The sequence below is a fragment of the Bombus pascuorum genome, chromosome 5, assembly GCF_905332965.1.
Source record: "Bombus pascuorum chromosome 5, iyBomPasc1.1, whole genome shotgun sequence".
Lineage (NCBI taxonomy): Eukaryota > Metazoa > Arthropoda > Insecta > Hymenoptera > Apidae > Bombus > Bombus pascuorum.
This window is the reverse complement of record NC_083492.1, coordinates 11,153,495-11,167,744: the sequence shown is the minus strand read 5'-3', so window position 1 is coordinate 11,167,744 and position 14,250 is coordinate 11,153,495. Positions and strand designations below refer to the sequence as shown.

Genomic DNA, 14,250 nt, shown 5'->3' with positions numbered 1-14,250 from the left:
TTTAGTTTATTACAAATTTTTAAACATATATTTCCTTATGACTCGTCGTAAGAAAAAAGGTAAAATTAGGAATAATCTTATTTCTTCGTTACGATTAATAATTTTTCTTTTTAAAATGAAACATTCATATATGTATATTATCAATGTTTGTGTTTATACAAAACGAAATCTCTTGACGCAAATAAATTAAAATTCTGTTTCAAATTTAGCCACGCTATCGATATCAAGGAGAACAGAGTAAACATTGTTCGATTCTAATTTCCATAGCAATAGTATTTCTGTTCTAACGTTCCAAATAATAGTCAGCTATAATTGTAATAATCGGATATAATTTCTGGGACTAGAGTTCCCATCATTCGTATTCGCGCTATCAATATTGGTCGCCCTTCTCGGATTAAACATCTGCTACCTGAATACTATTTTTACTTCTTGAATATCAACTGGATCACCTTGGCATGATAAACTGGTATCGTAATATCCATCGTGTGTACAACGGCAACGAAAGTTGATATATAGCAACATATAGCTAGGCATACGGAAAATTCATACACAAAAATTCATTTGTTCATCGCCTTATTTCTTTCAAGAGGCTACTCTCTCCTTTGGTTAACTCTCGTCACTGCGACGCGATGCCTTAACCGAAGGAAATGCGCCAGTGGATCAACGGACGTTTTGTATCGAGGTACCGTTGTATCGGTGTGTCAGTTCGTAAATCGCGCGAACAACGAGCCATGATGAAATCGAACGATGTCATGAAACTACCAATGATTACGTTATAGTGGATCCATGTGAAAATCTGCAGAGATTAAGGGTTTACATTTCTTCAAACGTTGGATATGCACGATACGATTACATGATATTTTACATGACAAAAAGCAAAATAAGCTGTCATGAAATATTTCTTTGACAAAACCTGGAAGTTATTTTTACGATAATGAAATGAATCGAGTTTCTTTTTGGGAAACTTAGAAGGTAAAGGAAGCGATTTGGACGAGGATAACGGGTTCCTATGACGAAGGAACGAAGAAAAAACCGGAGTAACAAGTAAAATCATTGCTTCTTACATCTGTGCACCTTATTTACCAATGAATTTACAAAGTACAGTAGTAAACTTTTCAAATTCAAATATTTTGCAAAAGTCTACCTTAACCATTGTATATCTTCTTTTCTATTTACTTGGGCTTCACCATACTGTCTACGTAACAAAATGGTCACTGTACCAATTATTGTATAAATAAATAAATAATAATTTATAATTATACTTATAATATATCGTCATCGTATTAAGAAATATTCATTGTATTAAAAAATCCGTTCTTGATCAACGACAACCGATCTAAACGCCCAAAGGAAGGGAAGATAACACACAAAAGATAATTGATTGATGCACGTGCAATTACCACGCTTATATTAATGCTTGTTACTTATGTATCTCGGCTGATGCGCGCAGTCTGCTGCTGGAGATCGTCGAGGGGGTAAAGGCGTACCGAAGCCGCCGTTTTATTCAGTAGACCGACGACCGTAGTGCCGGTAAGACGAGTATCTGTCGTTCAGTGGGCGATTTTTGCATAGGTACGTACTTTCGTACCTTACTGGCTCGCTCCCTCCTCGTATCATCCGTGTTTTTCCTGTTTTCGGTTGCGAACGCGAATGACTCCGAAACACCACAAGAGATCCACGTTTCGATAGTAAAATCCTTTTTATCCAATCTACACATTGTTAATCGATCGTGTATATTTTATAAATTTTACAAGAGAAATCGTCCGAATCGAGGAATACCTCTTTTCATTTTTATCTTCATTCGTTCGTTAAGATATATCACAAGTCACGAGGAATTTCTTGGTATAATGAACTCTATAAATATCGAGGCGTAACGATAAGGAAGACTTACAGCTTACAACGACCGCAAATTGAATTCACGTATTAACGATACTCGATAGTTTCTCGCAAGCGAACAGTTTTGAAAGTAGCCCTCCGATTTCTCGAATCGAGTTTCGCTAGATCCTTCGAAAAGTGTCAGTTCTTTTTTTTTTTATTTTATTTTGGTTTTTTACAATTTGTCCTTATGGACATTTGGTAAAGTGTTATATCTTATTGGTGAAAAAAAAAAAAATAAAATAAAAATAAATATAGCATGTGGGTGGCTACCCCCAGCGGGATGCCAGCTTCGTTTTTTCTAAGTTATATCTTTTATGAAAAAAAAAAAGTGTCAGTGTCGTTGTTATTTTGTCTTATTCGTCTCTTTTCTTCCCCGCGATATCCGATAATAAACATTGTTTAACGTAGCTCGAAATTCGCTTTTGATTTATTAAATTTTTCAAAAAATGATGATCGAGAATGCCCGACGTAACTATCAAAGTATCATTCGGTTGTAAAGTAGATCGAATAATCGAAGGAAATTAGATCGTCATAAAAAGCTTCGTGTACACGACTATTATTATGGTTTCGTTGTACCTCGTTGATGCTGTGTTCTGACACACGAAACGTGACACAGAAATTCGCTGATGGTTTAAATCATCAATGTAGCTTTTTATATTAGTTAGAACATTACCATTTAATTTTGTATAAATTAGAACATTGTCGTTTAATTTTGTAGAAGTAAAATATTGTCATAAATAACGTACAAGAATGTCGAATAATATCAAGTGATATATGTATCGAGTAATAGCCAGAAAATAATATATTACATAATTAATATCACGCAGGAAAAATTTAAGATTTATTTTTAACAAGTTAAAAAGTACTTTTTGTTCTGTTTCCTGATTTTTAAGATTTATGCTTGTAATGTTTATACGTAATGCGTATTATATTGTTTCTCTTTCATCGATTCGAACAAATACACAGATACTATACCACGAAACGAATTCAGATATTCGAAAACAGTTATAACGTTTAATCTTCGTTTTCATCCGTTTCACTTCGTACACACAAAAAAAAATCATTTTATTCGTGATGATTTTTGTGGCTGAAAGTAACCGAAAAATTACGAGCTTTCTGTAAGTGGAATACATGGCTGAAAATCGAAAGTGAATTTCGCGTCTCATTAGAAAGCGAATCGATGCTGGATATTCGTGGTTCGTCGTAACATCAACTACCGGAAAAATCGTGAATTGCGTTGGTAGAAGTTGTATAGCGTAATAGAAAAGCGAACGGAATATTCTGTTCTGAAACGTTCAAGGAAACAAAGTATTAATTTCGTTAAAAAGAACAAAGTTTAGGTAACGTTCCAAATCTTTACGTTGCTCTTCTCGTCTTCGGATGTCCTATTTCCTACAAGAACAAAAAGAAAGTGAAACGAAATTTTGGAGAAAGCGTAAACTAGTTTCTATACCACTAGAGTAGCTAACGGAGCTGGTCGATGAACTTGCAAATATCATTTCTTTACATTTATTTTTCATTCCTCGATCGATTACAACACGATATTGTGTACATTCATCAGAATATTCGTATTACGTTATTAACCATTTGTTCGTTTAAAATCCTTTTTATATGTTCGGTAATCATTAAATATAACGAATCGCATAATGACAGAAAAAGAATACAGAATATTTGATAAATATAATATATTGTTATATGTTATTGATCTCACTCGTACGACCAATCTTAAGTCCCTAATTTGTTATTTCATAGTGGTAATAATTATGTTTTTCAGACAAATCCTGAGCACTAGATACGGTATTCGCTTCAGCATTATCCAGTTTTTAATCGTAGTTCCAACAACGGTTTTTCTGCTCGCAAGCTGTGATAAATACATTCTCTGAATTGCGACAAGCTATGACATCCTGATCGTTCGACCTCTTCGAATCATAGAAGATTTGCGTACATATAAAACGTTGAAGCAAATCCAAACAGTTGAAACATTTGGCCAAAAGAAACGTGTCGATCATGTCTTTTCTCGCCGACGTCGCAAACGTGATCGGTTTCCTAATCCTCACGGTAGGATTCATCATCAAGAATACCATCAGATTATTTATCCCGGAGAAGTATAAGATGAAGAGTATAGCTGGAGAGATTGCTTTGGTGACTGGGGGTGGTGGCGTCTTGGGAAGGCTTGTCACCCTCAGGCTGGCTAATCTGGGCGCCATCGTTGTCATCTGGGACGTTAATAAGGCTGGTAAGTACCTGTTTCGAAATTAATAAATTTGATTAGAGAATTAAGCTGTTTTTGTGATTATCGAATTTCAAGGTTGAATTAATTGAGAACAGTTTTAGCGACGACAGGGATTATTACTGGAATTTCAAATTGAAGAAATAAATTCTTAAATAAATATCCGACGATGAGATAGATCGCGTAGCGATGCTAGAAATAGACAGTGACATAAAACAGAAAACTATCTAACTACACCAATCCGTTTAAGACATAGATTTCAACGAGTTATCACCAGCAAGCGCGAGACTAACTTAACGTGACATAACTACTTCCTTAACAACGCCTATTACGCAATTTTAATATAACGTACATTCTTGATAATATATTCTTCGAGGGTCGTAGGCAGTCGTGTATTCATAATTTAATTCTCAACCATCAATGACCTTTAATGCGGTATTATATACGATTCGTCTCGCTTTTCTTGTTTGTTGCATTTAAAATTTGTCAATGCATCACGACCTTATACGAAAAGGTTTCAGGAGATCTATATATTCGTGTCTACCCATATATCTTCCATGACAATTAAACGGAACGTCGTCACTTCGGGTCATCGAAATCGAAAGTGTTCGATCCACGAACGGATTATCCACGAAGTGTTTAGGCCTTGACTAGAATACAAAGGCCGCCTTGTTAATGTCGACCAGATAATTATAGTCGCACATTACACGAACCACGTTCGTCTCTTGATGATCATCCAAATTTCAAGGTCGTTCGAAGCGTGCCTGGACTTCCAACGCGAATCAATCGAACCGAACACACACGGTGCTTAATTTCCAAACGTCACGTTACGTCCTTGCTTCCATCCCTGTTAGAATATAAAAATCGCTGAGAACCATCGGTTTTGTCCTTCTCATTTGTCTTTCCGATTATGACGATTATGATTTATTCATTGCTGAATTTTACACAATAGATACGACTCCCTTCTTATCCTTTCATTTATACTTTATATTTTTTTACTATTAGCTCCATGCTTTTTATTTCTTTGTTCTTTTTTCATTTTTTTATCTGTTCGTTCTTAAAATAGTTAAAAGTTTAAAAAGTAACGATGGATACTGTGAATAAGTCCTAACTTGGAAAAGAAACTGGACAAACTGAGAGAATAATTATTGTCGTGTCAAATCTAAATTACAATAATTAGGAGGAAAATATATAGTATATATTAGCTAACTTTGGTATACATTCGTTAATCAGATATTACGCTCGTTACATTATTCGTAGAATCATGACTAGAAACATTCAGATTACGGAGCATGTATTTGCTTATGGAATGATTTAGTTACTTGTGTGAAGTTTCGGAACTAGAAACGATTGAGTAATCCGAGTTTTTATCTCGTTTAATTAAAGATTACGATTATGATAAGATACGTTCCAGGGCTCTCGATGTGAAACACTTTCTATTTTCCACGAAGCTTTCCAAATTAAATTCTGCATTTCAAATTTGCAGAAATTAAATTAATGATCATGTTGGCCTTATAAAATCCATGTATTATAAGTGCTATTACGTATTTTTTTACTTCTAGTATAAGCAACTATTAATCATCAACGTATAACAATTATTCACACGATAAGCGTTAAAATAAACAATATTTACGCACGTGAATTATATAACAGTTGTTATCATGACATTTATTATATCATTAGGTTTTTAGTTCTTAGCCTCAATTATTATTCTTCTCAATTATTTTTTATTATCATAATTACTAATTATTTGTTAATCGTGCCACGTTAAGTTGAATTGAATGAAAATTATAAGTAATGGCACATTCATTCATATATGCGCATGATAATTCTTTATAATTTTTAATTTAACATATTTATTTCCGGTAAAATTGGACTTACATTTTAGCGTTTTGTTGTTTCTTCAGGTAAACATCAAACATGTATTTATATTATTAGTAATTAATGAAAAAATAATTATTCTCACAAACTACAAGATATTCGATCTTAGAAGGATTAGCTTACAAATGAAAATATATAAAAATTAGGGGAAAATTTTCATAATATGGGAACTTATAAATAAATGGATAATCCGAAGAATATCGTATATAAATCTGGATAAATAACAAATCTAAACCTCCGATTTTTTAAATTAATACAAGCAATTCAATACAAAATGACAGAACGAAAATTCTCTTGTGCAATAATCATACCTAAGATTATTATATTCTGACGATGACTTCAGGATACGGAACAATCTTTTGAAATTCGACCGTGTTAATGATCTCGAATCAATGATGTAACGTATCTTCGGCTGATTTTCATTGTTCACTGCCTCCATAAAATTTCACAGATCTTGAGTGAAACACTGTGAATCATAATCCTCCGTGTCTTCACCTTCTTTTCTTAAAACCTACGTGACGAATACCTCAAGTAATACTTCAGGTAAATTGTCTTCAGGTAAAGTGTCTTTTACATGACTTACGTATTAACAAACGATTGAATCGTTTAATAACAATTACGATAGAGGAATCTTATTTCGATTCTATTTGAAAATTATCTTAGAAAAAATGGAATAACTTGGAAAATAATTATGTTATTATCTGGTATTTACCTCGCATTATATCATTATACAACATCTTATTTATTCCAACAACACTACATATTTTTCATGCAATACATTGGACGGGGTTGCTCCATCAGCAACTCAAATGAATTTTTTTTGTACGCGCAGACTAAACACGCAGATCGGTCAAGCGGTCAAGCGGTCAAGTGCAATCTACACGTGAAGAATTACATGCGCGATCTCTGCACATTCGGGTAAAAAGATGATGTCACCGCGTCTAAAGGCAAGAAAGCCACGCGTATCTCTGCCCACGCCATAAACGCACGCTCAGATCAGGTTACAAGAAAAGTCAAGCATTGAGCGTCGTGAGATCTACATGCACGACGATTCGGCGATGCACGAGCAAGTAATCGTGACTATTGTAGCATAGTTAGTCGTAGTCGTAGAAGTAATTCTAACTGTGGCGTTATTTGCATTTTAAAGTAAGTTTTATTAGTGACTAAATGTTATTTGCTTTTAACATAAAACTAGTATTGATTTTTACGCGCGTACCTGGTAATACCACCTCAGAGTTACGGAAGAAATTGCGGCAACAAATTATCTTTTGATGAACAGAGGAAACTTGTAATAACGTATTTGCATATTCTGAGTATGACTAATTGGAAATTGTCCTACTTGTTTGGATGTCGCAAGACCGCATTTATTTACAAATATTTTTGATTATATTTATCATTTGCGTCGTCAGAATCGAAACCCTAGGTGAATAGAGTCGATCATTCCGATAGTAACGCGTTTATTCATTAAATCATCCTCTAACTATTGCATAATATCCATCTCTATCATGCTGCATCTTAAAAGAGTAAAGACAAAGACTCGTCCTTATTGAAATCTAAAAATATAATATTTTTAAATAGATACTTCTAAAGTGTCATTTAAAGTTTTGCAACGAACGGCATCCGCAGTCATTTACATGAGTTTCAACAGGCGGAGAACTTTTAAACGCGAAGATAAACGTCGGAAAATGAGAAATCGTGAATTGTACTTTGAAGTTGTTGATCAAACGGATCGCAAGAAAACAAGAAAGAGCGATATGACGCGACACTTAAGGCCCAGGCGAACTGGTTGATTGTTGAGAAAAAATATGAAATTTCATGCTACAGCTACGGTATTCTCCCATACAGGTTTTCTTGGCTGTTCCTTTGGATTCGTTCACCCGCTCATGATTTCTACATCGGTGCCCACTTTTCCCCAATAGACACCGCGGTTTGGTAATCACATTGAGCGTGGCCCAATCGCACGTGATTTCAATCTCTATCCGCAAATAACTAGGGAACCGATCGGATTTTTGATTCGGTAGACTTTGCCCAGAAAACGGAACAATCGTATGGGATGTAATATAAACTAGAAACAGGATATTCCTTGTGTTGCAATTATCTTTCATATTCTATGTGAGCACGCGTACCACTTAGTCAAGAAGCGAAACAACTGCCTCTCCACACGTTTCGACTTTCTACCCGCGAAAAGCTGCTCTTTCGATTAGGTAAACAATTCACTGCTATGTCCAGATTTTTTAAACTTATTGAGAAATAAAAGAAAGTTAAATTACACCGTCAACGCTAAGTATTAGGGTATCTGCTGATGTTTATCATAAATGGAATGTTTCTAAATGCATTTATTTCCTAATTATTTAATCGTTTGGTTGAAAATTGTAGTGGTCCAGTCTAATTCATTCACTACATTAGTCTAAATAAATTGAATTATTACTTTTTGTGAAATATTGAGACGTTTATCATAAATAATTCGTTATATATTTTCCTGGAGAAGTATAATGGAAAAATGCCATTCCACAATACACTCGAATATGCATTTTAAAATGTAAAATATTAAACAATGTAAAAAGTTAGTCTTCCAGAATGGATATCCTAATATTTATGATAATATTTTCTCTTTAATTTAGTAGCGTTAACTGTTAATGAAATTATTTACATCACAGTTTATTTAAACTTACATTTTGTGAATTTACACCTTGGCATATATCACGAACAAGTTATTAATAAAGTTGAATCATCTAAATCCTGAAATCTGAAAAGAATTTAGAAAGACCCGGACACGACATTAACCAATGATAACAGGTGTTCTACCGGTCGACCTAGTATTTGCTAGTTTCTCACTGTTAGCGAATATTCTAGCGCGCTATAGCGGCAATTACAGATCTCCTGAATCTTCCTAGCCTTCGTCAGAATAAAAAACGTAGTAAGTGATTTCATTTGCATGAAATACCATATTATGAAACAAGTGAAAAAAAACAGTAATCGAGAGACTGCTGCTTGATGTTGCTATGTTGACCTTACTTGTCCACTCTGATGACTTGTAATGGGCATACAGAAATACCCGAACTTTATAAAGTTTCTAAGAGAAACCTGAAAACTTTTTATACATCAAGATTGGAGCATTCAAAATATGTTATGGTATTGTAGATCGCATCAGGTAGTTTGTGTACAGTTACATAAGCGCTTGTTTACCAAGATGAAATTGTATCTTTTATCGCATTTTATTATTGTTTAAGTTGAATCATATTACACAATATGTAAAAGGACAATATGTAAAAAGTCGTACCGAAAATATTCTAATATAAACAACATTGAAAAGCGCAGTAGAGCCATAATTATTATTTTTTTATTAATTTTTCGATAATCGAATAATTTTGTATTCATTTGTAATTATTTATTTTGGACTATTTCGTAAATATTAAAATGAAACGAGAATGTAAAGTTTCGAGTAAAAATGTAACAATTTCTTTCAGTTTCTCTTCTTGTTTTCTAACTCTCCTTGCAAAGGACTATTCCATCTAACTATTTTCTTATATTTTAATCGAGTTTCCACTGTACTATTGTTATTTCATATAATCATCTTCAAATTTCCCATAAATGTATAAAGATCCGTAGTCTAGTTACAACGATTCTTTGATACAATTTTCATCTTAATCAGTAAGATTGTATCTCTGATTTTGAGGACTCAGCACTCATGGAAAGTTTACTCTCGCCCATTTAATTTATTAACGAGATTGCTTTCGTATTTTTAGGTATCGAGGAGACTGTCAAACTGGTGAAATCCGCAGGTGGTATCTGTTATGGTTATGTTTGCGACCTGTGCGATCGGGAGGATATTTACAAGAAAGCAGAGCAAGTCAGGAAAGAAGTTGGAAAGGTGAGAATTGCGTGATCGATAACACAATGTCATTCAATTTGAAAACACGTTCCAAGACTTTGGAAAATCTTTAAAAACCTCTTAATCAGAATATTAATATGCGATGGTTATTATTTTATTTAAAGAAAACGAGGTGTTCCGAAATTGCTATTACTGCGCGCGTGTGTGTGTATGTATACGTATTCGCATCAATTCGCATCTTTTTCTTTTCGCGATATTTTTATGACATAAATCGCTCGATTTCATAACCTGTTAAGTAATGAAGAGTCGGATTATGACAATTGATTACGTATGTAAATCTTATAGGTAACCATTCTGATAAACAATGCAGGTATAGGAAATGGCTATAGACTTTTGGACACGCCGGACAACCTTATTATCAGAACAATGGAAGTTAACGTAATGAGCCACTTTTGGGTATGTTTCTATCTCAATTTTATTATCTTTGATTTCAATTCTCCTCTTATAATTTATCTCGCGATAAAATAGAAGCGTCGGAAATTACGAAATTATAACGAGGTTTTCATCTATGGAGAGCAGCTTATCGTACGAATTTATGATTAATCAAGCAATTAAAGCAATACACGTGGAACCGGTATTTTTAATTTATTGATAAATTGTGCGCGTGTCGTATTAATTTCTGTAGAAGATCCAACTCTCAAAACGAACGTGGCACTTCACAAAATTTTCTCACTCTTGTCGTATGTGGCTTTTGTATGATCGGATTTCGTAACAGATCCATCGGTTTAAAGTCAAAGACAATTCTCCCTTTCGCAGCGTAAAGCCCGAGTGAGAGGCATTCCTAGGCCCGATATTCCCTCCGTTTAGAAGTATTGCTGTGGGTCAGGTGAGAAAACCGGTCGGATAGATGCAGCCAGTCGGCCGTGCAGTCCCAGTATACTCGTGTCTGAGAGTTGCGACACGCGAGGAGTATGCTTGCCAAATGCGTAGACAGCATTGAGTTCTCCAATGCGAACTCCCATTGACGTAATTCTCGAACACACTGTCGAAAAAGCAATTACATTTATCACATTCTTGTTCCATTCGACTATTCGACTATAATCGTCGAAGATGATGTCTTCGAATCATAAACATTTTCTTCGATAAGGTTATGACGACATTGTTCGTCACAGACTGTCTTAAGAAGAGCTGTTTCTTTCCAGCAATATAAATTTCGCGAATCACCGGAGGTTGGTCGACGTAACAAGGTACAGAGTGAAAGTTCAGGGGGACACCATCCATGTCGAGACATCATCGACTTACACGAACGTTCGGTCGATAGAAGAGCTAGCCGATTCGGAGCACGGAGAATGAAAATTATAGCGCGTCCGGTCGAAGAATACCGATTTTACGAGCCGCGTTTCGTCATAAGCTCGTTCCAATGGGGATATCCATCTTGATGTTCACTTGATAATAATAAGACAAAAAAGAAAGAATAAAAGAGGGACAATGTTTGTCGACCGCGCTGTTCGAGACATCTCAAAGTCCTTTTCTTCAAACCTCGGATGTAATCACATCTTCAGCCTCGATTGCAAAATTTCGACGCGTACTTGCACCTGGAATTACCACACATTTCACAATTTCGTCGATTCATTGGCATAACGAAACGTTTCCTTCGATAAGACACGTGGAATTACATATAAACTCCGCGTATACGTGTTTCTCAAAAACCTTGCCTCGATACTCCAACTTTGTTATACGCGGATTACGCGCCGATGGTTTTACTTTCGAAAGTGACGAACAGAGGAAGAATAACGGAAGAAGGATAGACTAACGACTAGATAGGGAAGTAGGTTAACAGCATTGTAAAGAGCACAAGTCAATGAGTCTCTTGCAATATCCGATGTCACGGCCATATCCCTGAGAAGTATCGTCAATTATTGTTTTCCAAGCTGCCGCTCCCAACGTTCGCAATTCGATTAGCTAGATACTCTATCTCTTTCCTCATTTTGTAAAGTAGTCAGAGTGTATTTACAAATTACAGTTTGTCCTACAATTATATTTGCTTGTGTTAGTAGCATGTAAAATTACAAGCGAACATTGCATGTTTCTGTAAATGTAACTGAATGTATTTGGCATTCTTTGACAACTTTTTTATTCTTCCAAGAAAATAGAGGGACCCATACCGCTAAAGACAACGAGACAATCGTATAATTTAGCGTTAGGATATTTTAATGTTCCGTGATAAAGCAATTTAATATTAACAGACATATGAATGCATAGATATAGATTTAAGGCAATTAGAGATGATAATTCTTTTTTTCTTCTCTTTCTCAAGACAACAAAGGCGTTCTTGCCTTCGATGATAGAAGACAACAGAGGTCATATTGTGAGCATTGCAAGTATGGCTGGACATATAGGAGTGTCACATTTGGTGAGTTATTGCACCTCGAAATTCGCGGCGATTGGATTCGACGAAGCTCTTCATATGGAGCTAGTTGTAAGTTTATTACCTTTTTTACATCAATGTCATTGCTCCCTTTTAGTTAATTTTAACAAATACGCTATTGTTTCTTTTCTTTTTTTATAGGCTGAAGGATATAAGATTAATAGCACGGTGGTATGTCCATTTTTCATTCGAAGCACCGGTATGTTTGATAACGTTTCAACAAGGTATAATCTTTTTTTCTCGTATCTACATATATAAATAAAAATTTACGAGTAAAATATTTAATTTAGTATACCTGTCCCCGTATATTTTAGATATTTGCCGAGGCTCACGCCGAACAACGTGGCGGATCGAATCATCTCCGCTATAAGATGCAACGAAAAAGTTGCTATAGTACCTGGTTATCTTTGCATTTTCCTCATTCTGAAATGGTAAATAATTCGATAGAAGTATAAAGCTAAAAAGTTTCATGAAAGAAAGCTAAGAGAAAAAGATAAATGATAAAAAATAGGAAAATAAAAAAAGTAAAAATATCTTTTTCGTTACTCTGAGGATATTAACTGTTCGCTAATTTTTATTGCGATTTTTAGGGCATTTCCGTGGGAATGTGCGGACATGCTCGTACGAGGTCTACTTTTAAATAAGATTCACCCATCAGACTCGTCACCTCCTCCTGCGAAGAAAGAAGAAGAAATTATTCCTACTATGTTGCCCAAAGATCCGGACACCACGGTTATTCATCAACAATTGACCAGACGTATTTCCAGTTCCGAAAGGAAACCATAATTATTTGGTCGTCTCATAAAGTTTCATATCGAAAGAATAAATGACACGTATGTGGAAGTCATGGAACATTGTAATAAATATAAGATAATAACCATGTTATTGCAACGGTGAAAAACCCATTTTGTACAAGTTTTAATGTACAATCAAAATAGCTTGTTTCCAAGGCGAGTCGTTCTTTCACAAAATTAAAATAAGTTTCGCGAAACGAAAAAGTCGTAGAATTACCATTTTCCAAAGACACGGCTTCAAGTCTTGTAGAATAATGAAGCGAATTGAAGTGAAGATTTTTAAGACACTGAGACTTTCATGAATTTCTCTATTCATAATTGTAAGTGTATTGTGATTTTCGGGAAATAATGCACAATACCAACAAAGTTTCATACATATATATATATATATATAAATATATATACATACATATATATATTTATATATATATGGTGTTAAGGATCATTTTAGTGTTTCGAACAATAATAAAATGTCATAGTACGATACTAAGGTCACAAATCTAATATTACAAGTCTACAATTTTAACGCTAATAATTGTTAGATAAGAAAGATTGATAGATATGACATAGATATAATTTTTCAAATTTCGTTTGTACGGTATAATGAACATGTGTAATAGCCTGAGATTTTTTATTGATAATTCGGTTACAAAAACGAACAAGTATATTTATCAATCGTGTGTTTTAATTCTGTCGACTGTTATTACGGAACAATTTACAAATGTGAAATAGAAAAAATAAAGTTGGAAAAATTGTATCATTTGTACTTACGCATTGGCCCATTTGAACTACCGATTTTTGAGATAAAATTTATTGAACCAACGCAACTCATGTATCGTATGTACGCTATCGTTTTAAAAACAGAGTGCCATATGTCCGCCCTCATATACAAATAATTGTTTTATAAACGAACATTATAATAAAATCACAATTTCTATTCTTCAGCATTATTTATGAATATCGAATGTTTAAATAATTTTACAAATTGGATAATTCGTTCGTTTTTAATTTTTAGCAACCCAATTATTCAAAAATCCCTATACCTAAATAGATGCAAAGAGACATGAAAGAACATAAAATGCAAAATGACCGACTTTCACTAAAGTTTCACGATCTTCGTAAATATACAATTCACTGCTGAATATTACTCTTAGTAATTCAGTTCTTGACAAAAGTTATAGTGAATTGAAAAAAGTCAAATGTACCA

At 34.3% G+C, this 14,250-nt stretch overlaps 1 protein-coding gene across 1 annotated transcript; it reads left to right on the top strand.

Annotated features, from left to right (window-relative positions):
• The first annotated feature begins 3,670 nt into the window (after positions 1 to 3,670).
• LOC132906739 (estradiol 17-beta-dehydrogenase 11-like) lies at positions 3,671 to 13,987 on the top strand. The gene is made up of 7 exons (XM_060959202.1): positions 3,671 to 4,114; positions 9,736 to 9,860; positions 10,167 to 10,277; positions 12,139 to 12,300; positions 12,391 to 12,473; positions 12,564 to 12,680; positions 12,840 to 13,987. The coding sequence occupies exons 1-7, from the start codon at positions 3,886 to 3,888 to the stop codon at positions 13,033 to 13,035; spliced, it is 1,023 nt and encodes a 340-aa protein (XP_060815185.1). The 5' UTR covers positions 3,671 to 3,885; the 3' UTR covers positions 13,036 to 13,987.
• The last annotated feature ends 263 nt before the right edge of the window (positions 13,988 to 14,250 follow it).